General features: G+C 34.3%; 1 protein-coding gene and 1 pseudogene across 1 annotated transcript in view; one reads left to right on the top strand and one right to left on the bottom strand.

Annotated features, from left to right (window-relative positions):
- The window catches only part of Atg7 (Autophagy-related 7), a 53,552-nt gene extending 52,659 nt beyond the window's left edge, over positions 1-893 (top strand). The window contains exons 17-19 of the mRNA XM_067277951.1: positions 115-280; positions 354-473; positions 537-893. Of these exons, the coding sequence (XP_067134052.1) occupies positions 115-280; positions 354-473; positions 537-605 (355 nt within the window). The 3' untranslated portion in view covers positions 606-893. The remainder of the gene's footprint in view (positions 1-114; positions 281-353; positions 474-536) is intronic.
- Positions 894-1,008: 115 nt separating this feature from the next.
- On the bottom strand, positions 1,009-12,981 carry LOC136981625 (uncharacterized; annotated as a pseudogene).
- Between the last annotated feature and the right edge of the window lie 1,775 nt (positions 12,982-14,756).

Genomic DNA, 14,756 nt, shown 5'->3' with positions numbered 1-14,756 from the left:
GGGGAAAACTAGACAATTTATCAAAATAATCAAATACAGAGAATATAAAATCATAATTATAAAAGTGCTAGCGATATTTACGAGAAATCCATATTAAGTTATCTTTTTTTGTAGAGGTCTGGCTCCCGCAGACACAAGTGCCCGAGACGATCACCTGAAGGTAGAAATCGCTTCTCCGTTGGGAATCGTACCTCATCAGATAAGGGGCTTTCTAGCACGCTGTCATCAAATTTTACCTGCCAGCGTAGCGTTCAATTATTGCACTGCCTGCTCTTCCCAGGTAAAATTAAATATTTGTATTTATTACTACTACTACTAAGCAAAATAAAATATTAACATCGAATTTTAACTAGATAATCAACAAGTATCAAACCGAAGGATTCCAGTTTTTACTCCAAGCATTTAACAATCCCAACTATATAGAGGAATTGACGGGACTGAAACAACTACAACAGGAAACCGAAGAAGTCGAGGTATTTACGGGGCACGTCTTAAGTCCGTAAAGATTTTATGTTAATTCCGTACAAATATTTTAGATTTGGGAGCTCAGCGACGACGAAAGTCTGGGGGGGACTAGCGGATCCGAGAAAGGCGAACCCCACTGACCAGACGCAGACGGACAAGTAGCCAACGCGTATAGATCAAAAGTACTGTGATATTAGTTTGTATTCCGAAGTACAGTATGTATATTATCTATACAGTTTTTCTCGATACGTACGACGAACTTTTCACTTTGGTGACGTTCTTCGTCCTCCAATGAAAGCAAATTGCTTTTGATAATTTAAGAATTTTTTTTGAAAAATTGAGGGAAAAATTCTTGTAAAATAATGTACAATCAATGTAAATTGTTTGTTCTAGTAAAATTATAAAGCAGTTTGTAAATGTTTACAATTTTTCTTTTGTAATTTATTGACAAAATACAGAGATATATTAATTGTAAAAATTTTAAAAATAAAACTAAAATTTAGATTGCGTACGTCTTAAGTAAAAAAAAAATCACGCAAACAGTATGATAAAAAAATTGATTTTTATTCATTTAATTACAATTTATATACGATAACTTATATAGATTTTTTTAACATTTTAAAGAAATATTAATTACGATATATAAAACATAAATAGGAAAATATTTTTTCAAAGAAATGTTGTACAACAATAATAATAATAATAAACATGACATTTTTTTTAAAACTAACCAAAAAAAAAATTTATATCGATGCAACGTCAAAGCAGAGAATTTTATAACATCAAAAATATGCTATTTACATATTCGAAGCAGAGATTGAAGAAAGAGAAGATTTTAAAGAGCTGGAAAAATTTTTTTTTGTACAACTTTTTATTGCTTGTTACACTTTTAAAAATAATAAATATTCCATCACTTGAATTGTCTAGAAATATCTTAAGCATTTAAAATTACATACTTTTTTTTTTGTTTTTTTTAAATCTTCTATTATCTATTGAAATATAAAACTGCAAAATTTACAAGAGCAAAAAAAGTTTGTAATCTGAACTCGTGCAAAGTGCTTCAAAACAAGTGATCAACCTATATATAGACTACACAAGACATCCTTCAATTGTTTCCAAATTTTATGTACCAGACTAAAGAATGTCTACTGTATACAATTGCATCATTTTTTAGATTTAAAATGCAACCAATACAGTCATATTTTGTATTTTAAATTTACGTAATAACATAAAAAAAAATTAAAATATGTTAAATTCTCTTTCTTCAATACGAACAGAATAATTTTTTTAAAAATCATCTCCGTGTAAACTTTAAAAAAATCACAAAGCGATTTTTTTTTTTACATTTTGAAACTTTTACATCCATAATAGTTTGCACGAGACGTCCGTCGATACTACAGCACTACTATAGTAATATGTATATCCTACAATCACATAAAACGATAATAGAATCAACAAACAATTATTACACCCTGTGCTGTTATTTGGCTATAAAATTTACACGTAAGAGAATAACATTGATTTGATGTTAAGCGTGAGCAAAATAAAGTTTGTACTCTTTTTTTTCCCTCTCTCCTCGTTTGCAGACGGTGGAAAAACGAACAAAATAAAAAAAAAATGCAGTACGTTACGGCACGCAAATGCTCGTAATGGATCAAATATGCGAGGGGTCGACGTTTGGATTGCGTCCGCTTTTAAAACTGTCGGGAGTCGGGGACGACGGGGAAGGGGGGCTTAATCTACACATTTATTGATATTCTCATTTGCACGATGACAGACAGAAGACATACATTTTTAAATGTTACTTTCTCTTCTGTTTGCAACATGAAAATTGCAAAGATGGAGTCTTGATATCACAGCGAAACTACGCCCTGCGAATGAGACCTTACGGGAGAAGAAGGCGGAGAGCGAGACGCTTTCTTATTTTTGGAATCTGTTCCGTTCTCGACCGAAGACGTCTTCGTCTGCTGGAGTCTCAACCACGTATCTCCCAGGGCTTTAGCAAAGTGATCGTCCACTGTTACGGATAAAAGAAATACGTTACAGGTTAATGGTGCCTCCATAAAACCGAGTTCGACCATAACAATATCGGGAAGAAGGAAAGTCGATAAATGAAAATAATAAATAGTTTTAAGATTTCTCTTTAAAAACATTTGGCAATAAGGAAACTTTTGTTTTTCTTTTAACCTACTTAAACAATTTACGACAATAAGTTAATTTAAAATTCACCTGTTATCGATACGCTTGTAGAATGAGTGGAGAAAAGAAATTCCGGATAATCTTTCCCCAGAGAACGTCTGAAATGTTCGTCGATAACTGGATCACACATTCCTGAAAAATAGAGATAATTTTGTCGAGTATTTGAATTTGCCATCAAATTTATTAAATATCAGCATGAAAACGTTTCCGCGAGTAGATAATTATTAAAAGTAAATTTTCAACCTCCCTAACTTTGTAACCGGCTCGGACACGCGCAATTATCCGCCATTAAGTGGAAGTTATCGTTAAATTTTTAATTGACGGTAAGGTCGAGAACCTCTATTAAAAACTTGAGCTAATTAATATTTGTCTTGACATTCTCTCCCGAACATGCATTCTTGGTAATTATAACCTACGTAAGTTATAAACAATTCTTCAAAATTACATTAATATAATTTCTGTAAGCTTGGTGTTTTTGTTTTTAAAATGCTTGTCGTATGAATTTCTGTCTACGTTTTCTAAATAAAATTTAACTAATTTACCAGATAATACTTCTCTTCTGTGACCGGGCCGGATGTCCTCGCCTCCGTCCGATTCGTTCTTCTCGCTTGTCTTCCCCTCGGAATTGCCGTTACAGTGAGCGCTCTGACAATTAGACTTTGTGTGACACTGAGATCTCAACAATGCCGAAGCACACGTGATGACCGACGGCCTCTGCTGCTGAACGGGATGACTGTTCCCACAAACGGGTTCGTCGTCTTGCCGTGCACACTTTTTGCTCATGTCCAAAGGTTCGTTACTGTCGTCGTCCGAATCACAGGCGCGAGGTTGATGCAGGTGACGTCCCGGTCCAGTCTCTCGGTCAGGTGAGGAGGTAGACGACAGTGGCCGCAGGGAGGCAACGCAGAACCGTCCTGTTTGTGCAACATACACGTTTCACAGTGTAAGGGAGACATCACTAGAGTCGGGCTGTTTTCACTATTTTTGCAAGGAGACATCGTGACCGGTGACGTATTGTAGCACTGTCCATTTCTCACTTCTCCATCTGGTGAGAGAATTCTGTACGGAATAAAGAAAAAATTGTAGTAAAATAATAATATTTTAAAAATTAACTAAAAGAGTTAGAAAGAAAAACGTTGCACGACTGCTCGTTATCTTCTAAATATTTAAATAAAAATATCAGTCTAATTTTACAATAATTTAGATTACAAGAGAATTTTGGATAAGATAAGAATTTAATTGTATCTCATCCGGCATCGTTAAAAGTAATCCGTCCAGAATTTACAAATATAAATAAAATATTCTATTTTATTTTTAGTATTAATAACACCAGAAATAAAAATTTCTTGAAAGAAACATGCCAGTAGCATTCTTTTTATCTTTATCGGCATGCTTAATAGATAAAAATTCCTTAAACACGATAATGCATCACGGTCGGACATCCCGAAAGGTTTCAAAGTGCAAAACTCAAATTTAATAATAAATTACACTTACTGTTGCGGAGAAGAACACTTCCTATTCCAAACTCTTAAAGGCAACATGTTCGAGAGTTCCCTTCTGTCTTTCAGTCTTCGGTACTTCAATTCTTTAGTCGGAAGTTCTTTCGAAGGAGAATCTCGGCAGTCATCCATCTGATCTGCAAAACGGAAAACACTTGTGAGACTCCCGGTATTTTAGAAAATCGGCACTTTGTGTAAAAACGATGCGAGAGGCCGGCTCGACTTAATTACGTTTAGTCCGGTCTAGAAGACGTCGCAATCTAGTAATGCGAAGGCCGAGAGGAAACGGTCGACTCGAAAGAATTTTTTCGTTTAAGCGAGGCACCGGTTTTAAAATGTTAAAAATTGAATTACGGTTAATTTTTAAGGGAGAAGCATTTCAGAAATTTTATAATTGAAACCGAAAAGGCATCTCCGTTGCAAGACCGCCGTATTTTTATCCTCGGACGTCCGGGCAGATTTTTCCACAGCATTAATTGCACGGCCGAGTCTCGGGAATTTGTATTTTCGGAAGAAAAATTCCACAAAAATATTCTTGGCATCTCTAAAGGAAAAAGAAATTATTATCATCGTCGTCAATCGACAAAGAACGGATTAAAAATAAGACAATAGAGATCCGTATTAAAAAAGACAATGGCGAACGGACCGTCCACTTCGGACTCCGGGTTCGACAGCAGAGGAGACGGTCGACGTGCGGCGGTCCATCTCGGTCCTCGTTAAGCTCCCAAAAATAATTCCGAGGGGAGAGGAAAAAAGAACAGACGTCGGAAATTATTGCCGGATAGCTTAATTTGATTTATTCCTCGACAGAGAGGACAAACGAGACCTTTATAGTGTGCCAATCTCGCATACCAATGCCAGTTCTCTCATAAGAAAAATCAGCAGAGGATGGAGGGGGTAGCCTAAGAAAAGGAGGGGGGATCTAACAAGTATGCAGTCGATAAAAGATTTGGAAGAGGGGAGGAGAGGAAGGAAAAAAATAAGTCGGAGGAGGCAAGCAAGCCAAATGAATGCAATGTGGTGAAAAGAGACCGAGGGATGGAAAGTAATGCGTGGCATGTCAGGCACGTACAGTACCAAAAGTAGTCTGCACCCCTTGCCAACAGAGAGCGGTAAGTGACGACGTCAAGCGTCGCTAAGAGAAAATCGACGTAAACTACGCCTACGCGACTCTCCCGGCTAGAGGAATGATTTTAATTATATAAAGAATGCAATTTTCCGCGACTAATAGTTTCGTCGCGGGCGTGTGTTGGAAGCGACGCGGCGCGCCGGCGCTTAAAACGGATTGTGTAAGTACGTGACGCGTCGCACCGAAGCGAGATAAAACAGAATGAGATCGCATGCTTTCGGCTGGAACGTGCGGTGAGTCATTGGAGTCACGCTACTTAGCAGGACAACAACTGCATCCATGCGTGACGAAACAGTGGCGCCAGACCCAACCAACGATAACTTTTAAACAGGACAAAAACGTAAAATTCCCAGAGATCGCTACCGATTTCCACTTTTTGGCGACTCCCCCTCCGAAATGGCGGTGTGGAGACCCGTCCGTTTTCAATGCGTAACGATTTATAATTTTTATTATTATTATTTTTTGCATCTCCCATTCGCGTGTTACGTTAATGGACTGCGACCGGTCGCACCGGTGTTGCGACGCCTCCATCAGCACGTGCCATTTGTCCCCTAGGCATGACTTCGGACCTAGCCCATTCCGCCGGGACAGGTAAATCCCGACGGACAATAAGGGGGAGGCACTCGTCCGTCGACCAGTCGAATTACGTCACGGGCGGGGGGTCGGAGTTCACGGATCATTCTCCTCCAAACAACCGGAGTATTCGCTTTGGTCGTTAACCGAACCTTACGCATTACGAGTTCTAGAAAACAAAAAAAAATCTATAATTCGGGCCCGTGGTCATTTATGAGTCATACGTCGATGTGTTTTTAAATAGGTCAAGGAGAATGAACCAAGTGTTTTCTGTACGGAACCGACTGCACCACTTCCAATTCGCCTTATAGCAGTTCTATATTGTTACAAAGGACGACGTCACCGGCAATAAAACCGAAGCGACTAATAAACGAAAAGGGGGAGCCGAGTTTTTGAAGAGATGGGTGGTGCAGACACCGTCTTTCAGAAAGTTCTTCGGATGGGATGGTCCACCGACCACTTCTTTTCGTACTCCAGTAATTAAGGGGTAGTTCCCGGAAATTACCATCTCTAATCGACGGGTACTTGCTTAAAAAATATTATGAAAAAAAAAAATTCCTCCTCCTTCCACCTTTAATAATCGACGTGAGGTGCAGACTGGGGGTGCGATGTCTGGAAATGGCTGTCCAGATATCCTTACTTATTGTACTGTACATATGTTGTACACGTGCTCGAAAAAGGTAAGGAAGGAGGGAATTTCGTGTTTACTTTTAAAGGTGAAAAGCTTGAGATGTTATGACGTCGACTTCCTGTCGTATTTCCTTCAATATCAAGTTTGCTTCAAGGTTTCTGTCTGTTTGACACTTGTTGGTGGGAATGGCTTGTGTTTGCATTTACTCTAACCTCTATATATATACATATATACAGTACATTTATTTATACTGAGTTGCTAATTGACACTGTCAACGACTTTATAAAGTCGATGATAACAGTTACACAAAATCACCCAGGAAAATTATCGTCATTTTTCTTTTTAATCCATCTTTCATTTTACGTAGCAAAATGCAGCCGTAACAAGGCCATCCTCTTACCGGCCTAAAAATATTCACGGCTTTTATAACTAAAATAAAATGTACAGAAACACGATTATCCATAAATGCGGAGTTTGCGGAAAACAATTAATTAAAAGAGAAAAACCTCTCTGTTGGAATTGGATACGAGAATAAAACTTGACCGACGAAATTCTGAAATTTCTTTTTATTATTAGCCGAAAGTAAAAGTTAACGGTTTAACGTTTTTCGAAATTTAAAGAATTCGTTTAATGTATACGAACCGGTATTTTAGATTTAAATTAACAAGGCCGATGCGTTAATTTAGAGTCCGCATGGGTCGCGACACCTCCCGTCTTAATTACGCAACTCGTTGAAAACATTTAAATATGCATAATGAATTTCCTGTGTACACTTGTACTACATAACACCGGCAATAAATCTTAATTTTCTTTCTTCTGTCGAAATCGGTCTACGCGAGTATTATCTTTTGTCTGGATCCGTCTCCACTCAAAAAATTCAAAAGTGCGGATAAGTCGGAATTCTAAAATTTTATGGTAACTACTCAATGACTACAGCAATTTAAATACCTGTACATAAATATGTACTGTATTGTTTCATCACTGCTTTGCCTATTTCTACATACTGTACAAGGAAGTTTTTTTTTTAAGATTTTAGAAGACACAAAAATACTTATTGTCAAGGTTTGTAAGAACTAAATAAAACTATGCCTTAATAATAGTCATTTAATCATATAAATTATCATTTTTCCATTGATAAACAATAAAAATTAATGTGTAAAACTCTGCCACTATTAACGTCGAACACCCCTCTATTAAGTTATGTGAACTATATCATTTCCTCTCGAACTTCCTTTTTTATGAATATCCTCTTCCCTATAAAAATTTATCAGATCAAATTCATTTTTGTCATTTTAAATCTATCTCCGACTCGAATTTTTAAAGGAAAAATAATTTGTACGAATCGATAACGATGGAAATAAATTAATTACTATATTTGTCGAAGAGTTTTAGTTTAGTATTTTATTTAACCTTAAAATAAAAGCTATAAAAATTAATTCTCAAATAGTTCTATATCGTATTCAAATAGTTGTCAATAATAGTCGTAAAAAAATTTATCTTTAACTTCGCTAAAATATTTTAAAGCGAATAAAATTCTACGTTAATAACCTATTTTTTTTCATAATTTATATTTTAAATAAGCAGAAAATCAATTGATTTCTAGAAAAGATATATATATATATGATACACGTATATATCAGGAAACATCAATCAGGTATAAATAAGGAAACACCAGGCTACTGAATTTAATATGTGAAACAATCTAGAATTACAAGGTGAAGCCTAGATATATTAAATTTCAACTAGCATGCAATACTGATAAAATTTGACAATTACCTTACTGTAAAGCAGATTAAATAGTAATCTTGATTTATGCATGGGGTAATTTTGCCCTTAACATAAGCGCGCAAGAAACCGATGCAAACTCGGCGTGGCTTTCGTTTTAAGTGCGAACGACTTCTAAATTTTGGCTACTGGTCACTAAAGTAGTTCACCGATAATTATTCCCCATTGATTACTCAACCTAATCTTAATTGTTGTTTCAAAAAAAAAAAAAAAACATTAAAAACTACTACAAATTTATTTTTTTAATACATAAATGCTAACATTTCTATTTTTAAATACTCTAGACAGAAAATGACAACTTAAATTTAAAAAAAAATTTCGTGTACTTAGCCCAAAACTATTTAACCGTAAAATAATTGCATGACAAGTAAATGCTGACCTTTTTTTTTACAATATATCCTAGTAATTGATTAAACGCTATTTTTATAGATATTAACGTCGTGCGAATGACAGGTACAAATGTAATTTTACGAGATTGTTGTTAGAATAAATGGGCGGTTTAGTCTCGGAGTTCCGTAATTTTAAACCACTTACCACATCGTGGGGTTTCAGATATATAAAAGAAAAAAAGAAATACAACAGAACTATTAAAAAATATATAAAAGACGACCTAAAATATAAACATATTATGTTCGGCATGAACGAACTTAGCATGAACGATTAAACCACACCCAAAACATTAAAGAGCATTGTTTAAATTTCTGCTTCTGAACATCTAAATTTAGGATCTAATAAATCAAATAATATATGAATAATTCGGAGACTTACTTCCTCCCGTCTCGACCAAACTGACGGCATGAGAGAGTACATCCAAAGGGGTTTCGGCAGCCATGAATTCTACCTGAAATAAGCATTCGATAATTTCAACCTAATTTGTATAAATTAGATTACAAAATAAAAATTGAATTAAAAAAAAAAAAAAGTTATTTAAGCATTAAAATACAACTATTATAACAGAAAAAAATTTTATAATTTTTTAACCTACTTAAGCAAATATATGTTTAGAAAAAGCAGTTTGCCGATATCTTTAGAATTGTACATACTATTGTTATTGTTGATAGCTCTGATAATCGTGCGATAAACATTAAAGAATTCTGATAAGTAGGAAAATCACCATTGAAAGGCTTGATTTAAGAATGAAAATCCTTCGAAAGAACTTAAAAATTGCCATTAAAATTAATAAGAATGTACAGTACAGTACCTACATATTTAAATATTTGAGTTCTGTTCCTGCATTTAAAACTAGAATTTGAAGAATTGATCATAATTTAAACAGAAATTTGATTATTATATTGTTTAAACAGTCATTATAATGTTATTAGATACTAATAACATTATAATGACTGTTTAAACAATATTATATATATAATATGTAGCACTTCATTATGAAATTTGTAAGAAAGTCTACTAACTTATTAACAATATTAGGCAAGAAGTGGCACAGACAGTATAGGCACTGTCAATTTTTATCCCCTGGACAAACCAGATATCCATTAAAAATGATGCTAGGTGGGCCTCACAGTTGCAGTAGACTCTAGACCTAACTAGAAATTAAACCCCCTCTTTCCCAATCTGGAACCAGTCCCTGTACTAACTCTGCTACTGCAGCTGCAATTACATAATGTACTTAACAATAAAAATGACTTTTACAATACTAGAACTTTGCTCTGTTTCTTTTAAATAAAAATGACATCTGCAAAAAAAAAAGAAAGAAAATAAATAAATAAGCTGATTGCACAGAAAACAGAAATCTTGCAACGATTTAAAAAAACAATTCACATTTGCAACCTACAAAATTTTAAGTGCAACGCCAATATTAAAATTAAATAAAGAAATGTTACTTTTTTCTTTTAAAATATCATTTTTATATTTTAATATAAAACTATGGAAAATTTCGTATTTTATGGCCGAATAATTTTAACGAGCAATCGTAAGCATAAAATATAAACGTAATATATAATTTGCTTTAACTTTTGACTTTTTAATGCGCTTCATTTATTTAATATAATTTAAAATATGACCAAAAGAAAAGAAAAAAATAAATTTCTAGATATTTCTTCACATTAACCATGACAAAACATCAAATTCTTAAGATTTCATATCTGGGCAAAAATCACTAACAGGAAAATCAATAACAAACTTCATAATCAAATCTTATAACTTTAATATATATATATAAAATAAATTTAAAAATATTTAAGCGGTAATGTCAAATAAAATAGAATAAGCTCTTATATTAAAACTGCTATCCGATGATTATTAAATGAGGAACGATGACGTAACGTCCAAAATATATTTAAAAGAATTTTTCCTTTCATTCAATCGTCGTGTTTTATTTAATAATTAAAAATTACATAACTTAGTACTAGATAAACTACATTCTTCACAGACATAGATACTACAGATAATATCTAAAGCACGGAATTTTTATTAATTAAATCGGAACAGAAGATGCAAACAATTTTTTATACTAACGAAACAAAAATGAAAATTTTAATCCTGGTATAGAATTTAGAGTTGTTGTTATGCGAGAATATTTCTTAAATTTATAAGAGAAACAATTACATAAATATGTATATTTTTTTAAAGCTGCCGATACCGTACGATACACCATCCCGCTTGTTTGAAGCGAGAAAATAACATTAGCTACACCTAAGCCAAAATTGTTTGGCATAATTGGCAAAACAACAATCATCGGGAAAATCGAGCTTATGCTTTAGCGGTACTTTTTTTTGCTATATTGAGTTTAGAAAAATTTCTCTCATGCTAAATATATCAAATTTGATATACTGCCATATGACTACATAAATTCCTCAAACTGCCAAATCCATTTTATCATAGTAACAGGAATGTTTATACACTAGCAATAGTTATTACTAAACTCACAAGCCATAATAGGTTAAAATAACAGAGTGCATTCCGGCGATTCTTGCATTTTTGAAGAAAATAAACGATCGCCATATATTAAAAATTACCGATCCAATCGCTACTTTTTATCGAAAGAAAATTTAAGCGTGGAATGCACGCATCGTTATTTTACTCGACAAAAAACGTTTTTAACACATAAAATTTAATTTTAGCAGCATTTTTTAAATGAAAGTATTGTATAATTGCAAAATAAGTGCCAGAAAAAAAACCAGTATATTTTCTATATTGCAAAATTATGCACTACAGAATGACTGAGATTAGTTTAAGAAAAATACATAGGTTCACATTTCGAACATACTATTTATTTATGGAATTACGTAATATTTTATCTATGGTTAATAAATCTATAAATGGATTTGAAAATCTTAAAAACTGTGTAAAATATTCAATAACCTTGTTATAAATATACGGTTTTTAACTTATATTGGTCGGTAAAAAAATATCGCAGTTATAGAAAAGATATTTATTTATTTTACCATGTACAAAAATACTATTTAATTATCGTGTTATCGTTCAAATTTTTAATATTACCATATTATATCTGTAGAGATTATCTCATATCCAGCTATTTAACCTTTATTATATAAATGTACAATTATAAAATACATACACCATTGTAGAACAGTATTTTCCTGAGGATGGCCTATAAAAAATAGGCTGAAAGCATTTGAATATTAAAGTACAATAGGCTCAGCAAATGTTCTGGTGTTTATTTATAATTGTAATTATACGTACACCCTTTACACCTGTACTAAAATGCATTTCGACCCTCTTTGGTTAGAATTTTCGGTCTAGGATTTTTAAAAGAAGGTTGTAGGAGACTCGCACTATAACAAGGCACTTACCAATTTAAAATACAAATTTAAAACACCAGTAGACCAAAAACTCTAACCGAAGAGAGCCGAAAGGTGCATTTTCGTGCCGATCTAAAGGACATATATATACACGTATACTTTATAATTGCACAATTATATAATAAAAGTTAAACAGCTCGACGCGTAATAAGCCGTACGGATATAATACGGTAATAATAAAAATTCAAACGGTTAATACCAGAGCAAGAAGCTAATTGTTATTGTTATTTTAAATAAGTTAAACACTTGCAAATACCACCGGATAATCAGTTAATGTATAAACCAAACAGAAAAACATCTTATAATTAAAAATAAACTTTTAAATAAATGGTTTTATAAGTATTATTCAATTAGTATAAATGATCAGAACGTTATAATTTAATATATTATATTAATAAGGATTAATTTTATTTTAAAAAATAAAATAATTGTCAATTTCACTGGATTTCGCAGGTAAAATAACTGGCAATTTCAGTAGTGAAATTGCTATAGAAAATGATGTGAATAAAGTAGAGTTATCATTTGATTTAGATAAATATGGATGATGTGGAATGCATAGGAAAAAAGAAATTGTAAATGAATCATCAGAAAAAACGAAAAGAACTCGAAGAATGTAAATGGTAATCAGTTTTGACCCAAATTCAAAAATAAAACTTACCAAAAAATTCGATCGAAGTATATACGATAATCGGGTATAAAATGTCGTTATAATATCATCTTATATACCAAGAGGCGTTCTGTTTTTTTTCCCCTATTCTGTTTAAAAATCGATAACTGCAGGCAATGAAAGTCCCTTCGTTTATTTACAAAGTTCTGTTCGGAAACATGTCAGGAATGAAGACAAGACATTCCTTCTCCCTCTCACGTGATACTAAAATATTCGTATGCTATTGGATGATTCCGGGTAACGTCAAGAGCGGGAACTCCTAGTGTCGATAGTGAGCGTAAGAATTTTTGAATTGATTATTATTTAATGCTTTAATATTTGGAGAAATTTACGATTTTTATCTTAAATAAATATTATTGTGTAATTTCTGTAAGTCGTAATAAGTTTGTTATTGTTATGTAAATATAAACGGGAGATATAAACTGTAGAGTTGTGTGATGCTTCTAAGCGTGGTTTTAACTGACCAGTGTGGTTCGATTGGTATGAAACGAACAGCGGCATTAGTTTGTACTTATGTTCATATTTTACTTCTTAGCATATTGCATTTATAACATAATCCAAAATATTAACTACACATTTGTCGTTGCTTGCAGGGTACCACCGTGGCGAGTTTTGGTAACTAATTTTTTATGGAAACGTCTTCTGAATGTCCTGAAATGTCACCATACCAAATTTGGTTGCATTTTGACTGTCAAAATTGGCATGTTTATCATAATTACCCTGTATTTCATAAAGGAAGCTATTTTTGAATTATAAAAGCTAATTTACAGTCAGCGCCGTAACTAGCCTTTTATGCGTCCGGTGCGAGCATCTGTAACTATGCCCCAAAACTTGGTCCAGGTCATTTCTGCGCCCCCCTAGGGTCTACGCCCTGTGCCTGGGCACTGCTGGCACCGCCCTAGTTACGGCACTGTTTACAGTTTATACAGTAGAACTCACGCCGATTAACTGAATGTCCGATTATCCGAACTACCACTGACGTCACATTGCAATTCTCTTACGTCGTGCGACTGCATGATTAATGATGCTATTTGCTTTGACAGATCCAAATGATCAGTAGGATGCTATTCGCACATTGATGAATAAATAAATACAGTACGTGTACAATACTGTGCCGTTACCCTGTAAATTTCATTCTTTACATGCTAATCCACTTATCCGAATTTTCGATTATCCCAGGTAGCATAAGTCCACATTACCTTAGATAAACGAAGGTTCTGCTATATTTCTTTTTCTTACACAAAGCATTACTGTAATTTGGTGATGCTTTTTGATTATACCACCGGTTTCAATCTTTAATAATTAAGGCACTTCCTTAATAAGCAAAACTTCATCGCATGTCTATCACTTGTAGATACGCAATAAGCTTATCATATTACCATGCTTAAAAAATCTAATCGATTAGAATTACATCTTGTTTTTTTTTTTTTTTGTTTTTTTTTGTTTTTTTTTAACTCTTTCCGCCCTGTGGGCACTAAGAGGGCCTCTTATAGCAAGCCCATTATGGGTTCGGCCAGGCCCACAATGGGGCGGCCGGGTGGCGAGGGACGGGGACCGACATATCCGGACGGACCACCCCCCGAAAAATTCCTGGGATTTTTCGACCCGTCCGGATTCGATCCCGGGTCCCCCAGGGCAACAGGCTGCTAACCTTGACCGCTCGGCCATCCGGCCGCTAGAATTACATCTATCCTCTCTAAAGAAAAAATACAGAAAAATCATGACTGATCTCAATCGATTAGTTTTTTTAAGTAGCCTAAAGCTATCGATAAAAATCAATGTCATTAATTTATGTAGTTCATTATTAGCTATCACACGGCCGGATGGCCGAGCGGTCAAGGTGGCAGCCTACCGCTCTGGGGGACCCGGGATCGAATTCGAACGGGTCGAATAATCCCCAGGAATTTTTCGGGGGTGGTCCGTTCTGATATGTCGGGCCCCGTCCCTCACCACCCGGTCGCCCCATTGTGGGCCTGGCCGAACCCATAATGGGCCGTCTATAAGAGGCCTCTTAGTGCCCACAGGG

This window comes from Centruroides vittatus, unplaced genomic scaffold, assembly GCF_030686945.1.
Source record: "Centruroides vittatus isolate TY-2023 unplaced genomic scaffold, ASM3068694v2 contig_784, whole genome shotgun sequence".
Classification (NCBI taxonomy): domain Eukaryota; kingdom Metazoa; phylum Arthropoda; class Arachnida; order Scorpiones; family Buthidae; genus Centruroides; species Centruroides vittatus.
The sequence above is the reverse complement of the archived record's forward strand: the minus strand, read 5'-3'. Positions and strand labels throughout refer to the sequence as shown.